The sequence below is a fragment of the Lepidochelys kempii genome, chromosome 19 (assembly GCF_965140285.1).
Source record: "Lepidochelys kempii isolate rLepKem1 chromosome 19, rLepKem1.hap1, whole genome shotgun sequence".
NCBI classification, from domain to species: domain Eukaryota; kingdom Metazoa; phylum Chordata; order Testudines; family Cheloniidae; genus Lepidochelys; species Lepidochelys kempii.
In genome coordinates this window covers 1,237,618-1,257,906 of record NC_136398.1, presented here as the reverse complement: position 1 = coordinate 1,257,906, position 20,289 = coordinate 1,237,618, and the positions used below count along the sequence as shown (strand labels likewise).

The following is a 20,289-nucleotide window of genomic DNA, read 5'->3' as shown; positions in this document are numbered from 1 at the left end:
CTGGCTGTACGCTGCTTTCATTTACTCAATAAAACAATTACCGGCTTTACACACAGTATCTACAGTGGTTTTCCCTCTATCCCAAGCATCCTTCCCCCTCCCCTCCCTGCAGCAACATGCATAATAGACTGACAGTTTGCATCTGTATTGACAGCGAGACTGCACGGCTGATAGCTCCAAGGTCACCCGCTCTTTGGAATAATGTTGAGGGATCCTTTGCTCCTGGAAACAGGCAGATGGAGACAGCTCTTCACCCGAGAAAGTACCTGGGGTGGACTGTTGAGGTAGAACACCAGGCAAAAAAATATCACTGGACAGGCTTCCGCCTTACCCACCACCTCTGCCGCAGGAGGGGAGGTTTCCCTTTCAGCATGCACACTGCTTAATAAACCATTGACATATTATGTCACACCTTGCCAGAGCTTAAACTACTAATTGGCTGATAATTGCCATCTGTGCTAATTGGTGCATTTCGCTGGAAAACCTGAAATAAACCCACACAGACAAGTCCTGGCGCAGCTGGGATTGGGTTTCACTTATGCATATAGTATCTCTTTATTGCAACCTTCAAACATGAGTCAAATACATACAAAATTAACAAAAATGTCAATATAGCTTTATTAATTATATTATTATTCCAAAACAATAGTGATTCCTGGAGACACCTGACTAGAATTCAAATAGTGAAATGTTCAGTGTCCCTTGTGTTCTTATATTACATTTGTTGAAACTTATAAAAATATATATTGACTTTTCCAGTATGTATTTACATTATATCACATGTGGTTAATGAATATCAAAAAACCTAAACTGCTGAACCAACTTGATTCCAATTTTGGTTTGGGGGGGGAGGGAGGAGGGGGACGCAGTATTTAATACCTCGCTAGTCTGAACACACGAACTCTTGTTAAATTAAAGAATGGAGCTAATTTGTGCTGAGTGCTTTTAAGCTCAGGACTTTGGACCATCCTCATTTCAGGCTGTCCCTTCCCTCAGGTCTCGTGGGTACTAACGCTATCGAATATGATGCTAGTTTTCCTACTTTAAAACCTCCCCTCAGTATCCCCCAGCAGAGAGACACCTGTTTGCCTGACCCCACTTTGGTATGGGATTCTGGGAATTGTGGTAGTGGCCAGAGACCCGGATCAGATTAGGGCCACATTGTGCAGGGCATGGCCCACACAGGTAAATCCTTCAGGACAGGGCCTGTCCGCCTGAAGACAAGATGCAAGAAGCGGCTTTAACAAACAATGGGAGAGAAGCTGAGGAGTCCAGCTCCGACCCCGGTGCCAGATGGCAGCCTGGCCACACACGGGCTCCTAACGCAGCTAATGCCGGTGGAGCTGAACAGCAGAGACACTGTACAATTATTCCCCCCTGCCGCCGCGGGACAGTCAGATTGCTGCAGACAAATGACCTGTACCCAGGCAGAGTTGCATTTCCAACGGAGAGGTATTAGTTAGGGATTACGTGGAAAAGCCCTTAAACGTTGCTCCCTGTTCGTGGGTTGAGCTGGCAGTTATGCTACCGGAGCAAGGAGTGGAAAAATGAGTCTCAGGAAGCCAATAATAGGCTCAGACACCTAGCAGGAGATGGGGATGACATGCTCGGGTGTGCTCCATACTCTTCCTGAGAAGTACCAGGAGGCCCTGGCAGCCACACGAGGCACAGAATCCTTGCCAGAAGGGAGCCGGAGACTAAGCGACAAAAGGAAAAGCCGAAGTGTGAGAATAACAGCCTCATGTCAAGCCCTCAGCCAAGACCTGAATCAAAGTTTATCCTTTGTAAATTAACAGAATTAAGTCCTCCCGCTGGCATCGCCCTGCATTAGCAGCATGCCAAGAGCAGCTTTGCCTGTCGAGTGCTTTTTGCACCGGCACTTTTGTTCCGATCGTCATCATCCAAAGAAAACCCTTTGTCACAGCGTTGTTAGCAGATTAATGCAGAGGCACCCAAAGGAGCTTTGCGTGAATTTGAACTGGCAGCCTGGAAGGTGGGCAGATGGACACCCCTCCCGCTCCAGAAGAGAGATTGTTTCACTGGAGAGTGCAGGGACAGAGGAAGCAATTGCTGATAAGCCTCTTTGAAGGGAGGATTGAAGCTGCTGCTCAGGGCCAATTGTTTGCACTAAAAATATAATTGACCTGTGAGCCCGGAGTAATTTTTGGTTACTCAGATTACAGTGTCTTTCCAAGAGCACCTCTTGCATAAGAAAACGCAGGTTCTGCAGGCATGATGGGTGCAGAAAATCCGTCCCTGGGAGCATGGCCTGCTGGCCATACAGGCATGTGCTGAACCAGGACACCCACTACCAGCCTGACAAGTCCTTCTCACTTACCCAGACAACCTGGGGGTTTTTAGCACCCTCCTGCAGGGAAATGCTGGTTCTCACTGGCCACCACATCACTTGCCAATGCAGATGTTGACAAAGTCTTTGCGCCTGAGGAGGTCACAGAGCCTTTGCATGTTAAGTTCTTTGGGTCGCTTTGCTCTGCGGAAGGACATCTGGGATCTAACGGCTGTTCTGTTTGTTTCATGCTTGCAGCCAGAGCCCTGGCTGAGGAAAAGCACCCAGCATGTGGCCACTGGGAGCTCAGCTGTTTACATACAAGGTAACGGCCCCATACCTACAGAGGTACAGAACTGTGGCCTGGCTTATGGCAGTGAGGCGCCTTTGGCCAATGGGACAAGCTAAGGAACTCTGATTTGGGTTCAGTGGTTTTTTCCACTCCTGGAGCAGGGGAGGGGAAGGGAGACCCGAGCACGATCCTACTTGGGTGTGGTTTCTGCCACACACACAGACACTTGGTGCCTTGGCCACATTAACGTCCACAATCTAATCCTGTTGTAATTGCATTTATTAGCTCTAGTAAAGCCTGCTGATGACTAAAAAGGGTTCTTTATTCTCCTTGTAATAGGTCAGATTACACTGATGCCCCATGGGAAAGAGAGGGAGTACTGGGGCAGAAGCATTAAACCTTCCTTACAGCCCAATTGATCAGGGCATCCCTGTGACTAATAGAGGAGGGAAGCCGGTTCTCACTGTGTCCAAGATTGGATGGGAAAGAGAATAAATCCCCTTGGTCGAGCTGCTGAAAAACAGTGTTGCTAATTCATTTACTTATAAAGGCAATGAACACAGCCCTAAAGATTAGCTACTAATGGGACAGAAGTTAATATTAAAAATGTAACAATCATCTATAACGAGGGCCCTACCAAATTCATGCCCATGAAAAACGCATCACAGACTGTGAAATCTGGACTTCCGTGTGCTTTGACTCTATACTATATAGATTTCAAGGGGGAGACCAGCATTTCTCAAACTGGGGGGGCCTGACCCAAAAGGGAGTTGCAGGGGTTTCACATGGTTATTTGGGGTGGGGGGCACAGTACTGCCACCCTTACTTCTGTGTTGCCTTCAGAGCTGGTGGCTGGAGAGCGGTGGATGTCGGCCGGGCGCCCAGTTCCAAAGGCAGCCCCCCGCCAGCAGCAGTGCAGACGTAAGGGTAGCAGTACCCCTTCCCCCCCCCAACTCCTTTTTGGGTCAGGACCCTACAATTACAACACTGTGAAATTTCAGATTTAAATAGCTGAAATCATGAAATTTATAATTTTTTAAATCCTATGACCATGAAATTCATCAAAATGGACCATGACTTTGGTAGGGCCCTATCAATGACGTCTTCCATTCATCTTGTTTAGTAGCTGCACTGTTGAGGAGGGAGCCCAGTTAAAGAAGTTTATCGTTCAGATCAAGGAAAGTGTTCTCTGACCTAGGCAATGTTATGTCTTGTTTCTGTTGACAGACACAGTACAGAGCTTTTGGATGGGACTAACAGAGAGGCCCTTCCAATGACCAAGCCTGAGCCCCTCAAAAGAGTTAGTTAGCAAAGTAATTAAACTCCCAGGTTCACTCTGGAAACAGGTAGAGTCCACCTAACATGAGACACGGCAGTTTGCAATTCTGATTATAATTGAGAAGAAGGGACAGAACTTTTTTCAACTACGTTAAACCAGGTGTTTCAGAACGTAGGAGCAGATCCTCAGCTGCCATAAACGGTCGTTACTCTGATGAAGTCAATGGAGCTGTGACTTGCCCCTCAGTACACAGCTAACTGATGAGACAGGAGGCCCTTTAAGAAGCTGGGGCTAAGAGGGCAGCTGTGCGCTGACTCTCCCTCTCCTGCCGCTCTGAATTAATTAGATCCTTCCTTAATCAGCCTACTGTCACCTACCGATTGGCTAATGAGCTCCTGGAGCCTCTGCACTGATTGAAGAGCAAGTAGATCTGAGGTTAGTAAGGTTGCCATTTTTAGGTGTGCAGGGCTTCTCTAAAAATAGGCACCTGAATCATTCCTAGGCAACAGGGAATGATGCTTAATCTTCTGGGAAGGGAACCTCCCGTTTCAGTCTCGGTTCTGTGAGGACTCAAGAAACTTGACCATCCCGCAAGCCGCAGCATTGCTGCTGAAACACTACTGGGACTTCCCAGCCGTTTAACCTCCACTGCCAAGCCTCTAGGTAGTCTGCCAGTTGGTCGGTCAGTCCACCCAGCTGGCAGCATAGTATTCTACTGGATATAAACACAGGACGCATCTAGCTCAGGGGAGCCATATCACTGTAAACGCTGCTCCTTGGTTAGACAGTGAACTGATTACATGTTCCAGAATACAAGTCATCTGGCTCCAAGAGCTGCCAATTATAGAGACAGATTCCAAGGCCAGAAGGGACCACAGTAATCACCTAGTCTGACCTCCTGCCTAGCCCAGGCCAGAGAACTGCCCAAAATAATCCCAACAGCGAATCTGTTAGACAAACATCCAATCAGTTTAAAAATGGCCAGTGCCGGAGAATCCACCACAACCCTCAATGCCATGTTCCAATGGTGAATTACTCTCATGGGTCAATATTCACACTTTAGTTCCAGTCTGAATTTGATTAGCTTCAACTTCCAGCCCTTGGGCTCGTGTTAGGCCTTCCTCTGCTAGCATGGTAGATTTTAAGGCCAAAGGGAACATTATGCTCACCTAGTCTGGCCTCCTGCCTGACACAGGCCAGAGAACCTCACTCAGCGATTCCTCCATCTAACCCCAACAATTTATGTTCCAGTTCAACCCCATCTTTTGGAATGAGATCCAGTTTTGATTTAAAGACTCCAAGTGATGAAGAATTTACCACATCTCTTGGCAATCTGTTCCTATGGCTGATTAGAGTCACTGCTTAAAATCTGCAATTGATTTCCACTTTGAGCTTTGCTGACTTCAGTTTCTAGCCATGAGATCTTGTTATGCCTTTGTCTGCTAGATTCGAGTCCTCAGGTAGCTTTTCCCTCTGCAGGTACTTACAGATCATGAACAAATCACCTGTTAACATTGTCTTCAATATGCTAAATAGATTGAGCTCCTTTAGACTCCTGTTGTACGGCATGTTTTCCAGGCCTTAATTCATGTGTCTCAGCATACTCTGGGCCCTTTCCAATTTTTCAACACCTATTTAAAGAGTAGACCCCAGAGCTGGACCCAGTTATTCCAGAAATGGTCTCCACAGCAGCTCTGCACACCATCCAGAGTGCACACAACCCTTAGAAACCATCACAGCCAAGAGGTTACAGATATTGGGAACCCAAGGGAAGATGTCAAATGCAATGAAATGATCAGGAATCAAGTTGGTTCAATTTCTTACCTAGAGGACTATAGTACACTTTCTCTATAGATAAAATGTAAACATAAAGAGCATACAAATTGCACTTGATCCTTAGGATCTGGCATTTCTACCAAATGAAGGTTTCAGTTCACAATTATTATTTGTCTGGGTAGGAAACAACAGGATGTTGACTAAGTGGGCTGGAATTAGATGAACCCAGAAGACAAATTCTTTCCATTAAACGTTAACCAGGTGACATTGGGGCAGGTGTATTTTTCTTAACTGAAGAAGTGACAAGGAGAAGAGAGTCTGTCTACCTCAGGGAGAGTTCCCAACCCCAGCAATTCCCCGAAGAAATGGTGTGTTGAAAGGCATGTTGATTTCCGCATGCTCTGTAGATTTGTAGCACAAATGACCGGTCCAGTTCTCTACAGGGCAATATTTCTTATCTCTTGCTTTGCACACAATTTGTGCTCTGGTTACTCCATTGTTCCTTTCCTTTACTAGCAGGAATTGCTTAAATGTTTCAGAAGCCTGCAAAGAAAGGAGGCAACTTCCTCAAGGTCAGCTCACACAGTCTGAGCTGCCTGGATTCAGGATCCTTTGACAGGAGAGTTCGGATGTGACATTGCCTGAAAGCCTCTATATGGGCAGGAACATTACAAAGAGCTTTAGCTGCAACCTCTGTTATACTTAAAATACACACCCTCTTGGTGCCACATCTAGAGGATCTAATGTAGTTCCATGATGAACACTCTCTGTACATCCATCCCCAGGGCCATACTGTCCCTCTGTGGAACTAAACAGATATAAATCCAGCCTGATGAGGCAAGGAGGCAGTACAAAATAACCAAGAAAGCAAGCCAGCCAAGTCCCATGTAACTGTCAACAGAGAGTCACAAAACATGTACACATCATTCCCCACCTTATAGGCAGTGTTTGTGAAATGTTATCTGAGAAAATCCCCTCTCGAGAAGAACGTTCCGTTTTGCTTTGAAATGCAACAAAACCAACGTAAATCTGAACAAAACTAAATCCTGCTAACAAAACCGTTGGTCTCCGGAATCTGAACAGATCACAGCACCTGAGCCGAAGCAGAATTTTACTCAAGTATGGACAATTTAAAAAGCCCGCCTTAGAGTATCTCTTTCTGAACAAAAGTGTTAGATCCCCAATGTAACAGACTCTGCAGCGTCACCACGCCAGAGATAAATTAAAACATACGATTGCCTCTTTGTTTCATCGAGAGCAGAAGGAAGAATGCCCAGGCAGTGGGTAAATACTGTGCCAACACTACCGGGGATAGGAGGAGTTAAGGTCCTGTATTTAGTTTCAATTTAGTTTTCTATCCCTATGGTGCAGTCTAGTAGGCAGATCTGAATCACAATGCAAACAGATTTCTAAATGTGCTTTGAATACTTTCCACTGCATGAATTCCCTTTGTAAATCTTTGTCTTTCATCATCGATAATTCTCTTGTAATGCTTATAGATGATAATCAAAGGCCTACAAAACTCTGTACATCCAACTGAATCCAGGCTGCAAAAATCCATTACTAACTAACTTAACTAACTTAAAGGAAACTTGTACTGCTAAGCAAATGCCATTGGTGATGTAGGGTCTGATCCCTGACTGAGGACAGTGGGTGTGTTTGATGTGCAAGGAATGCAGGACTGGGCCTGTTATTTACAACAAAACAAGGTGCTGATACTGCCTGCCTTGTCTGGATTTCATGACAGTTTCAGAGATCCCATTGGTTCATTGATTCCGTTCGGATACCCATTTGGCCAGAATTTCCTATCTTGGGATCTAATCTGGCAACACCACCGTTGAAATTACCTCAAACTGACACCCCAGCTGTGGCTAATCAAACCAACTCCCAAACAGCGTAGAGCGTTCTCATCCCAGACAGCGCACACGGCCCAACCCTTCCTGGTGCTATAGCATCAGGCGTCCCACACCCAGCGAGCAGCTTTGGGATGCACCCTCTGGCTCTGACATAGAGGGATACTGATCCGTGATGTGAAACGTCAACATCGTGCTATGCTTTAACAGGGTGATTCTGAGAAGCCATTTCTAGTCCTCCTCCAGAGAACGGTTTTAGGGAGTTAGTTGGGACTGTCTATGGGGGAGAAATGGAGGCTACTCACCTGTAACCAGAGTTGTTCTGTCAGTGGCTGTGGGCACGTCCCAAGAATGAGAATGGACAGAGTCCAGTCGAAGAAGAACAGATACACGCTGCATTCTTCTCAATAATACAATAATAATTCTTCCAGCCTGACTCCCTAATTTTATCTGTCCCATTTCTGACGGAATTGGGGGACTTTTGCCTGCCACTTTGGTTTGAATTAGTTACTTTTCACACACTTTTTGTGACTTAACGAGGTAACCCTTGGAATGGAATGGATCACGCTGGGGAAGAGTGGGAATTCAGAATCTGCTCTGGAGGGACAGGAATGGATGGGCCAAGTCATCTTTCAAAGCTAGGCCATTAGCGTGTGCTGTGCTCTGGACTCTATACAACAGAAGGTACTCGTGGGGTCAGTAAAATACATCAGCTTGTATAAAAAATACCTATGGATTTATCAGTAGAACACCAGATACTAAAACACGGTCAAATCCAGTACACAAGTGTCCAGTCCACCCTGTTAACCTAGGTACCATGTGAAACAGCATCATTGTAGCTTGACTCTCACCCTACAAAACATTGCTGGGGAAAAACACAACCAACCAAGCACACTGCACTAAAGCTGCTGTAGGGAGGCCCCCAGGAAGGAAACACCAATTCCTAGACTCCCTCACTACTCTGGAATGACTAGTTTGCAGCAGACCTGTACTTCCTACCTCCCACTCACACAGCTGCTCTTGGTAAAGTCTCAGAGATTTGGTCCAGTTTAGGGGCCAGCTCCCGGCCCTGCTGCATCATTGTCCCCAGGGACTTTTAAGTCAGTGCTCTGAAAGTGTCCGTCCCTGCTGGGCTCACACCTGCACGCCGCGACCGTGCATCTGTATCACCTGGGCTCGCAGGGTCTGGATCCCACTCAGGATGGTTTTCTGATGTTCCACTGAGGTGATTCCCAGACTCAGGACATCTCTGGAAAACAAGCCCCACAGAAGAGGTGAGTTCGCAGCGTCAGACCCCAAGGCCACCAGCAAATGGTGCAAATAGAGATTTTAGACTAAAAGGCAACTGTGGACTCAGGGTTACAGCTCGTGTGGATGCGAAGCCCCATGCAATTCTCTTTGGAGCAGCCCACACAAGGAGTCTCAGCCAAAGGAGACAGCAGCTCAGGGACAGAGACTGTTCAATGACCATGGATGCCCACAGCATGCTGGGCATTTCACAGGCAACCGATGCTCTCTGGCCTGCAGACTTTGGAAGGGATCCCACACTGTAATCTCCACTATACAAGAGAAAGACTGGAACAGTGACAGGAGTCACGACAAGAGAAGCCAAACCCAAAGGAAGCAGGCTGGAGGAAAAGGGTTACAGTGAGATCAGGAGCTCACTTGGGGGCTGTGCTACCTGTATTATCTGGAAATAGGACTATTTATTTCCAGCTTTATAAACTCCAGGTAAGATCTGAGCTGTGCTGGGAGAGGTAGCCGGCCAGCCACTCTCCCATAAATACTATAGGTGGCCTCCGGTTTTCCAGCTTTAAAATCTACAGGTCAAACAAAGGACAGATACACACACAAACACATGCAGCTCCAACCTCTCCTGGAGCACGTTCTCCCAGGGGGTCAGACGCTCCATGCATATCTCTTGCTCACATGTAATAGCAGCTGCCTGGTATTTCAGAGCAGGCTTTTTCAAGCCGCATCTATTCTCTTGGTTTATTCCTAAGACACTCTTCACTTACTGGACCATCATCCTTGCCACAGACTCCAGGTAGCAGTACCCTGCAGCGGTGAAGTTATCTTTGTACCTGCCCATCTCTATGGCTTCCAGCCACTCACCCACGGAGCTGAAGGACGGGAAGGCTGAGAAAGTGCGTTCGGCCAGGGGGATGGATGGATTGTGAGGCCTGCCAACTCAAACAGCACATGAGCAGTTAGATCACACCAAAAGAAGGTTAAGCTCCCATCCATAGGACTGAACCTGGCAGCTACCTCTCTAGCAGGCATGAAAGTGGGCTTGGCCCATGCAAGTTTTCAGGGAACAACTGAGGCAAGGCACATGGAAATTTAACCTGAGCACTGGCCATGTAAGGAAGGGGAGAACTGAGGGGTGGTGGCTATTTGGTTTCCTAATCCTACCCACTCTGTGGGGATCTGGGATCACAGAATGTTCTGCAGTTCCATCAGGAGCTGTCTCTGGCTGTGATCCTCGGTTACTGGGCACTTCACCTTCCTCCCAAGTGATCCAACAATAGAGAAGCCTCAGCCTGCCTGGAGCAGGTCTCACCCCTCCACCAAGAACCGGAGCAGAGCAGGGCACCTGAAAGTCCCAGATGTCGTGCAGCATGGCTATCCATTGCTTATGAAGTCATTCAGTCACATAACACGGCCTGACACAGACACACCCCAACGTGCAGCGTCTCTGCTGACAAGTCAGGAGAGGAGCTGCTCTTAAACCCCTGGTTCCTCATCTGAAGGGTTCTGCTTTTAGTCAACTTCAGTTACAGAATCCTCCTGCAGCCAGAGCTCCCAGACCCACCCGCTGGGGCTGAGGAGAGTCTCTCTGACCCGGCGGCGCTGCATTCGCTGGAGGAGGGGAGAGGTTTGGCTCTGCAGTAGAGGCAGCGTGGGAGAAATCATCAAACAACGTGGGTTAAGTGGCCAGGGGACCCTCACAATAGAGCACTCGCTGGATCCCACTTCCCACGACACCTGTCTCTGCACTGGCATGCAGGGTGCCACCCGGATCGAGGGGGGCAGGGGAGACAGACTCCTTGGGGGCCCTCTGGGAATCCTGCCACCCACCCCGTGCAATGAGGTTGTTTTGGTCCTGCTGCATCCAGGGCCCTGTGTTCCCAGAGGAGTGGGAGGGTAGAACTGGGGCCATTCCCCTGCGGCAACTCGCTGGAGCCCAGGCTTGGCAGGTTCCTATCACGGGTGTCAGCCCAGTGAGATCCACGCAGCACGCTGCGAACCCAGCTTCAACTGAGCAGGAATCCGGCAACCCAGCCAGATTCCACGATGGCCCAGTCCTGATCTCAGTGCGAGTCTGGGAGTTACTGTAATGATTTAGATGGAGTGGCTCTGGATCTGCTTCAGCGTAACTGAGTTCAGCACCTGGTGCCACCCTGGAGCGAGCTGTGTGGGGCGGCCTACGGGACACATACAGAGGCGAACGCCGCGGCCTTCGAGAATGAAGGAGAAAGAGCAGCGACATAGGCAGATTTTCACCTAGTGCGAGCGGAGGCGGTACATTTTAGTGGCTCTGGGTTTTGAAGCATCTTGCTTAGGGTACTGTGGATGTGTGAGAACTTGGGCCTCTCATTGCGATCCTTCTGCCAACAATCCAGCATGAGCTGGTGAAGCGGAGGCTGGCAATTCATCGGGGGAGGCAGCCGGAACCCATCCTCGATGGCCTTGATCACCTGAAATCCCACCCGGGGCAGAAGAGAAGAGAGTTATACAAAGGAGTCACTGAAGAGCAGCAGAGCAGTCCCCGTCTGTCAGCACTACTGGAGGACGACATTCCCGTTGCTTGGAGGGAGCGGCGCGAAATTATTCAGAGGAAACATTTTTCACCGCAAATTGCCGAAACATTTAGTGACTTCGTGTTGAAATTGCCAAATTGTTTGTTTTGGGTGGGGGAAAAACCCTGAAAAAACCAAAACGTTTTGTTCTGAAAACGTTAAAACAAAATGTATCAATTCAAAATTATTTATTTTGTTTCAAATTTTCTTTCAGTGTCATTAAAAATTTTAAAAGGGTAAAAACAGTCAAAAAGTAAATGAAAAGTTTTGTTTCAGGCTGAAGAGACCATCTTGTTTAACCCGAAACAATTGTTTTTAAATGTTTTGGGTTATTTGCATAGCTCTTCTCTTATAGGCCAAAAATATACAAACGTCCCCCTGCACCACGTTAACCCAAGACGGAAATACGGAGCCACTCGAGCGACATGCATGGCTTGCAATTCCCGCTATCCACCAATGCCCAGCATTGAAACATGGTCACGTATCAAGTGCCGCTCTCTCCGTGGGGTCAGAGTACAGTGGCTGCAAAGCGACTCACGTCCTGGTTGGACATGTCCCAGTAGGGTCTCTCCCCGTAAGACATCACTTCCCACATCACGATGCCAAAGCTCCACACGGCACTGGCAGAACTGAAGCGATGGTACTGGATGGCTTCGGGGGCTGACCACAGCACCAGGCTCTTCCCGCTCTGGCCAGGCAGAAGAAAGGAAAACATGAGGTTCTCAGCAGCAGCAGGACAAGGGAGGCGTTCACACAGGCTCACTAACGCCTCCGATCAGCATGCGGCCCACCTGGGTCGTGGAGCACTTAGCGACCACAGACCTTGGCACCACGTACAGTTTTAACGCGAGGGGAAAACTTTGTACCAAATTCTTTAACAATGGAACAAGCACCAATGCTAGTCCGAAGGGCAGGGCGAGACCTGAAACGTTAACGTGGGAGGTTCCGTCTCCTGAAGGAGCTGATGGCATTTTATCCATTAATATTGAACGAAAACACACTGCCACTCCCTCCCACCTCACCTCTCTTGTATTTAGTGTCTGCAGAACCCTTCTGGCTGCACGTGGGACAGCCGGCACTGGGCTCCTCTAACCCATGTGCTTACGCACTACGCCAACGCTGACTTGGACTCTGGAGACGTTCCATGGGTGGCGCACCTGAGCCCACTTAGCCACTGATGCTTTAAAAAACTCCCACACCCCGTCTGGATCTATGCTGGTTATGCGATATGTATGTACCTCGGGAACCTTGGAACCGAGACTTGCAATCCCCCATAACCCAAGCCTGACCCCAGAGGTACAGCACCTTCCCTCTTAACTTGGGTAAATTTGATTTTAAACATTAACTTTAATAAAATTAACTGCTGGAGACAGAGACAGACTCCGGCAGTCACACACCCTGCTTGTTAGAGAGAGGGAGACCTGGTGCTTCCACAGGTCTCTCCAGCCTTTCCTCAACTGGGACATATCTGGCCTCCAGTCTCTCGTTAACACCAACGAGGTTTCCATCCATGACATTTGGGACTCGGAGTCTCAGGTATAGCTCCGAGCAACATGCTTTCCTCTCCAGTTCCACAGAGCCTCCAAGTCAGGCTCTCCCCTGGCCGGACACTCGATTGGGCTGGGGGGACGTGCGGAACACTCCACCAGCATCAGACACTCAGACTAACCCAGATCTTTAAGTGTCAGGCTTGCCAGAGCTGGTGAGCGTCAGCAGCTCCCCGCGCAAGCCAGCAAGGCAGGGAGGGTCACACCCTCAGTCCCAAGGGCTGGCTGAAGGCAGGGTGTCAGCGGCCGCTAGTTCTTTGAGCTACCAGAATACTGCCTGTGACAGTACGTGTTCTTTGGAGTGAAGAATCCACTGTCGTTTTTAAGGACGAATGCTGTGGTTACTGTGATGACACAATGGTGCTGGCTCACCTACGCTGGCAGTGGGGCATCAAATGAAACCATCTTTTATACTGTACATTGATTTCTTCACTGGCAAGTGAAATGGTCTAAATTGGACTGTGAGTGAATTAGTGCGAGCAGTGTTCTACTGCCATGCTAAAGGTGTGCTCTTGGGGAAGTGTGCGTCATTCCCCCAAACCTGCAATTTGCCTCCCTAACGGAGTCTGCAGGACAGATCCCCCCTCCAAGTGCCATGTTTGGGGTGTGGGTGTGTTTCTGGGGGACTGTAATGGGATCTCAAGCCCCATCTGTGTGTGTGTGTGTTTAGGAAGTGTATTAGCTGGGAACGTTGAATAGGTACGTATGTGAATCAGACAGGTCCTAAATTCTTAACTGAAAACCTTGTAATGAAATTCAGGTGATAAAACACACACAACAAACCCTCAGGCTGCGTGAGCTGCTTACAGCTCCCAGTGCGTGCATGTGTATGTATACACACACACACACACACACAGAGGCGATGAGAGGGGAAGAATTTGTGTTGCACTGATTCAGATTCATAGGGAGCTTAAGCAGAAAGCCTTAGCATTTCACTGCCATTTACTTTAATCTCCAGCTGAAAAGAAAACTGTTTACATGCAAATACTGGATTCATGTAGCAGGAAGAGACCAGGCAACCAGGAAACATACTGCTTCTGCGGCAGGTTTGCTGCACCTGGTATTAAGCAGAGCCGTGAAACTCAGCTGGCTTCAGATTTTGATCCCTACTCAACATTCAGATCAGGCCTGCAAACCTCTTGGGTGATGCTGGGCCTAGTTTTAGGTTATCCTGATTGTGGCTTTGCATCGAAACAAGGAAAGATCCAGTTTTGCAAAGATTCAGCATGAGAACGTGGCCATTCTGCCCAAGGTTTGCATTTTGCTTTGGGAAACATTGGAACCAGATGCCAAAGCTAAAGGAAACTTTCTCACAAACCCTGTGAAGTGGAACCAGATTGGTTTCTGGCGACAGCAGTAACCCCAGCTGCTGGGAGAAGACTGTTAGATCTCTCTCTCAGGGGCAGGGTGGTGCAAGAAGACACTCCTTGAGTCCCTGCCATGACAGAACTATGTTCCTGTTCTGATGGGTGGCAGCAGCATCTGCACAAATAGCCTCAGACCCTTGGCTCCATCGTGGAAGGGGCTTTCAGCATCTCAGAGGGATCTGGACTTGTTCTTTTCTCTATCAGGTTTTTGCAGGGAATGTGGTTCTGTCACCCGCCAGGTCCATAGAAGAGAGGCTTCTCTATTCTTACATTTCCAGGACCTCCATGATTTGAACTTTGTACAAGGGAATTCCTCCTGCCTTCTGAACCTAGGTTGGAAAGTTTTCCTTCTCAAACTCTACACTGCACAAACATATCAGTCTATTTCCAAGCACAAGAGATGGTCTTATAACCACGTTACCCAGGGAGCTCATCTTTGTGTTCCTCAGTGACTGTCCCTGATATCCCATCTCATGCAACTTCAAACCCAACCCTGCCCCTCCACTTCCCCCCTCCAATGACCCCACAAAGTTAGTGAGTATCCAGCTCTGTCACAGCACAGATACTGCACTGAGAGCAGCTCCCCGTCCTTGCTAGTCCCCCGCAGCTTACCATGGTGGTGAAGATGGTCTCCATTTTATCTTCCTGGGACTGTCTGAAGCCTGATATTTTGCAAACCAGGTTGCTATTCACAAGGACTTTGTGGGCAGCAAGGCTTTTATGTACGTAACCCATCTCGGTCAGGTACTTCATGCCGGAGGCAATCCCATGTAACATACCAGTCAGCTGGGCGGCTGTGAACTGGCCCTCATGTTTCTGCAAGGCAGGAGTAGGGAAGGCTGCATTTCAGGGAGGTTCAGCTTGGGCTCAAGTAGCACAAACAGCTCGTGCTGTGACTCTTCAGATAGGAAAATGGCAGCACTGCTCGGCAAAGTTCAAGGGGGTAACCGACACCCAGGTACACTCACCCTGAGAAACGAATCCAGCACTCCGTTCCCCATGTATTCCATCACAGTCATCATGGTATTTCCTGGGTGCACAGACAGAAAAGGAGTATTTAGCTAACCTTGGGTTTATCGAGCACAGTTCTGCGCAGATATAAATACATACACCCAGCAAAACCTGCAGACCCAAAGGTGCCCTGCCCAGCCCAGCCCTCAACACTCCAGTCCTTTAAAGATTGTTTTCTGCTTGCTTTTCACACAAGAGATTTGGGTCTTGTCAGCTCTGTCTGTCATGGGAATCTCTGTGCATAACTAGAGAGTTAGTCTACATTCAAAGGAAGGGACTCCTGAGCGAAGGAGGGGAGCTGGGGAAGGGAAGGGATTTCTACTCACTCTTTAGAACCGGCTTTTTAAAAGCCTCAAACTCAAATGCCTGATAAATAGTGGGGAGAAAATCTCTCTCAAAGATTCAGCAACGCCACCTCCTGCCGCCAAAGTGGAGAACTCCTGGAGGTGAGCTGCTGGCTGCACACCGTGCATGAAGCTGAAGGTTTTGGTCTTGTGGAACACTGGGCCACAGTCCAGTGGGAGACGGGGCTGTACCAGGCGACGGTCTACATCCCTACATTAGGGAGGGGGCTAATCTTCTCAGCTGGAGACTAACTGGAGCAGTCAGAGCAACAGAGGCGAGGGTGCTCCGAAGACAAATGCAGAACAAACACAAACTTAGCTTGTCGCAAAAAGTTTGAACCAATATGACAAAGAAGGTGAAGAGAAGAAAATTTTCAGTGGCTTAAAAACCGATACTGGGAATCTGGGTAACAAAAAAGAGGAACTGGAAATTCTCCTTGATGAGAAGAAACTTGGTAAAATTGGTATTTCCGAATGGTCGGACCGTCCATGAGGGGAATGTTAACATCACTGGTTACACCCTACTCAGGAAGGGTGGAGTGGGCCAGCACTCTAGATGAGAGACAGGACTTGTTGTAGAGTTACTAATGACTCAGTCTCAGGACCATGAATGCGTATGACTCAATGTGTTAAGTCACAAAGTCCAGGAGGGGGTACAGGTGAGTTAGACACCAACTCAAACCAGAGAGCAGGATGAGCTACTCCTGAAGCACCTGTCAACAATGTGTGGAAAGTGAAATTGTGGTGTTATGGCGGGGGACGACTTCAACCCCCAATCCAGGCAAGAAAGGATTAAAAGCCCAGTCAGTCATAGCCACCTCACCTGGGTGGTAATTAGGTAGTTACTCCTCAGCCAGAGGTGATAACAGTCACCTGGGCCCTCTATATAATCTGAGAGCCTGTAGCCAAGGGAGAGAAGCCACAGGGAGCTGGCTGGCCCTTGCGACAGGCCAAAGGGCCAGCGACCCTGGAGGCTAGCAGCCTCAGGAGGAGGTAGGCTGGGCAGGACAGGACTTGATACTAGAGCCAGGGAAAGGCAGTGGAACCCCAGGGCCCAGAGGGCAGGCTGATTCTTTGGGATTTGGACTGCACCTGGCCATTGTGTTATCCGGAAGGAGTTTGGACCAGCCGCTTCTCAGCCAGAGGGCTGACCGGCACAAAGGCCGACAGACTGCGGGGGCACCGGAGAGGAAACCCCTGCAGCACTGCACCCGGAGACAAGTGGGCATGCTGGCAGGGAGTACGCATCGTTACTGGGAGTCATGTGCTGAGGTCTCAAGCAGCCATCAGTAAAATGTACCACTAAAGGGTTTCACCCTGCGCTAGGCATCTCTGATTTGGACCTTACTATGATGGAAGTTACTGGAAGTTAGTGCTTGCCTAGGGACCAGTGATAATGACCCCATTTCATTCAATATGGGCAAACAGAGGACAGTCCCAACCAGGAATACAGAAACGTGGGGGAGTTCTTTGAGAAGAGTTTATTACGTGGCGTAAAAGCCACAATTCCACAATGAAGAGAGAGGAGACCTCTGGGTAAAAGCCCACCCTGGTTCAGGAGTTTAAATGAAGGTAGCAATTAGAAATAAATTAGCAACAATGTATCGCAAGGAAAAAGGAGGAAAACAGAAAGCAACCAATGTGAATTAGAAGTGAAGGAATGTAGGAAATTGATAAGAAAAGCTAAAGACATCAGAGGAGAATCCATGGCAGGCAAGGCTCAGGACAGTTAGGAGGAGTTAGCAATCTTATAGGCCTGTTACTAAAAGTAGAGGATAAAGCCATAAATATTGATTCATAAAAGGGAGAAGTGTCCAATGAATTTCCCTGTTCTATATTTTGAAAGAAGCAGGATCATGTGCTCATATTACATGAGGACGATGAAGTACTTTCCAGTCCATTGGTAGCTAAAGACAGTGTTTTAATACAGCCAAATGTAAAGTTATCCCTCTAGGAACCAGGCATGCAGGCTATCCCTGTAGAATGGGGTTTGGGATCCTGGAAAGCAGCGACTCTGAAGAGGATTTGGGGGTCACAGTGGACCAGCAACTCACTAAGAGTTCCTAGTGCTGGGGCAAAAAGGGCTAATGAAATCCTTGGCTGAAGCGGGAGAAGGAGCAGGGAGGTGATTTTACCTCTGTATATGGCATCGGTGAGACCTGTACTGGAATAGTGTGTCCACTTCTGGCGTCCACGTTTTTAAAAGGATGTTGAAAAAGTGGAGAGAATGCAAAAAAAAAAAAGCCACAAAATTATTTATGGGCTGGAGAAAATGCCTGAGAGTTAGAGACTTAAAGAACTCAGTCTCCTCAGCTTATCCAAACGATGACTGAGAAGAGACTTGATTTCTGTTACAAGGACCTTCTGGGGAGAAAATAGCAGGCCCTGAAGGAGTCTTTCATCTAGTGGAGGAAGGCAGAACAAGACCCAATGGCTGATTAATTCACATTAGAAATCAGACACATTTTTAACAGTGAGGGTGATTAACCTTAGGAACCAACTACCAAGAGAAGTGGTGGCTTCTCCCTCTCTGATCTTCAAATCAAGACTAGATGCCATTCTGGAAGTTATCCAGATCAGTACAGGGGCAATTGGGTGAAATTTACTAGCCTGTGATATATAGGATGTCAGACTAGATGATGGAATGGTCCCTTTTGGCTATAAACTCTATGAATTTATGAAAGGTCCTGCTTCAGGTCTCTAGATCCTCCAGTGCAGGGGCTCTCAATCTTTCCAGACAACTGTACCCTTTGCAGGGTCTGATTTGTCTTGTGTACCCCAAGTTTCACATAAAAACTACTTACAAAATCAGACATAAAAACATAAAGTGTCCCAGCACACTATTACTGAACAATTGCTGGCTTTCTCATTTTACCAAATAATTATAAAATAAGTTGACTGGAATATAAATATCACACTTACATGTCAGTGTAGAGTATATGGAGCAGTATAAACAAGTCATTGTCTGTATGAAATTTTAGTTTGTACTGACTTCGCTAGTGCTTTTTATGCAGCCTATTGTAAAACTAGGCAAATATCTAGACGAGCTGAGGTACCCCTGGAAGACTTCTGCTTACCCCCAAGGGTATGTGTACCCCTGGTTGAGAACCACTGCTGCAGTGGGACCTCCAAAAAACAAGACAGCAATGACCTGTTACTCCTGATATTTCTCAGGTAAAAAACAGAAAAAGAAACCTTATAATAAATAAATAGCAATAATCCAGGCCTCCTTCCCGTATCATCAGACGGCTGAAAAAGGCAGACACATTTTTTTTCTCCCTTTCAACAAGCTCCCAGCTATCATTCAGATTTTACATCCACAGACTTCAACTTTCTGCTATGAGAACAGTGAATTAGGGCTTTCAAAAGTATGGCTCACTATACAATTCCTATATGGTGAAATGCTTCATGAATATCAAGTAGCTGTGGGAATGATGGGAACACAAAGCTTGTGTGGGTTTTTGAGGCTATCAGACCCTGATATGTCTCCAGAGTCACAGCTAGATGATTCATTTATTTTGAAACAAGATCACATCTGCCAAACAGAAAAGGAGGGAACTACACAGAAAAAGGGCCATTAACAGTGAGAAGGGTGTGTTTGCTCAGGGCGAGAGACTTGCAATTCTCTATCACAAATGTATAATGAAAGCAACTAATTAGCGTTTCTGACTACCTACTAATAACGGTGGAGCTGTTCATCTAACTGGCGTAATTCACACACCCACAAAGCAAGCATGCTCGTCGTATTTTGAAGAAGAAATTAGTAAAAGGTAGGAAATGGAATGGATATAATTAGGGGTACTTAAGCACTTGACCATCAAATGATGGATTTCTGTACATCTGTATTGCATGCAAGCGGCTTAAACTCTAAGGGCCTGATTCTCTTGTTCCTTCGACACCAACACTGCAGTTTGCTCTGCCTCCATGGATCCGAGCGCAGGTCCGGTGTCTCAGGGAGTCGTGGATCTCACCCTGAGGAATGCAGTCAGCATAAGGGGCCCTGCTCTTGATTTGGGGAGGAATATTAAATACTATTGCTCGGAACACTTTGAGTAGCACCGTTGAGGAGAAAAGTATTACTCAACGTGAGGGAGGGTAGCTGGATCGGGCCCTATGTTAAAACAGAAGCTGATCCCCTGCCTTATAAATAGCACGGTTAACAACATGCGTGTTCATGTTTCTCTGTATTTATGTGGATCTCTATTTAACTACACCTTCCTCAGATTCACGGAGAACACACCCTGCCACAGGGACAGACAGCAACCACACACATCTGTTTGCTGACAAAACCCTCCTTTTAATTTACTTTTATGATAAGAGTTGGGTTTCGCTGCTAACCCAGTTTGGCTCCCTGGCTTTATTAATCTAGCTGTAAAAATTCTATTAAACAACATCAGAACCATAAAATAATAAAAACCAACACAAGCAAACGTTTGGCTTCCAGAGGGCAACTGTACAGCATCTCCACCACCAGATAATCACATAGCTAAACAACTGCTCCAGCATATTACCGGATTAGTTCAGAGCCGAGACTCCTGCATTAATGACCCAAACTCCATGGTGGGTAATTAAGAAAACAATCAGCATTCTTCCTGCTTTTCCACAGGACAATCACTTTCTATTGCTTTTAAATTACCAAGTAAACGAGGCCGCACTGTTGCCACAAAAATCAGATCAGGGAGCGTATCGCTTCATTTTGCTGGGCACTAATAACGGTGTAACAATACCGG

The 20,289-nt window shown here is 47.5% G+C and overlaps 1 protein-coding gene across 1 annotated transcript in view; it reads right to left on the bottom strand.

Moving 5' to 3' along the window:
• Positions 1-525: 525 nt before the first annotated feature.
• The window catches only part of EPHA10 (EPH receptor A10), a 115,737-nt gene continuing 95,973 nt past the window's right edge, over positions 526-20,289 (bottom strand). Inside the window, exons 12-17 of the mRNA XM_073317553.2 lie at positions 15,173-15,234; positions 14,817-15,020; positions 11,829-11,978; positions 10,995-11,188; positions 9,506-9,670; positions 526-8,736 (exon numbers count right to left, since the gene is read on the bottom strand). Of these exons, the coding sequence (XP_073173654.2) occupies positions 8,622-8,736; positions 9,506-9,670; positions 10,995-11,188; positions 11,829-11,978; positions 14,817-15,020; positions 15,173-15,234 (890 nt within the window). The 3' untranslated portion in view covers positions 526-8,621. The remainder of the gene's footprint in view (positions 8,737-9,505; positions 9,671-10,994; positions 11,189-11,828; positions 11,979-14,816; positions 15,021-15,172; positions 15,235-20,289) is intronic.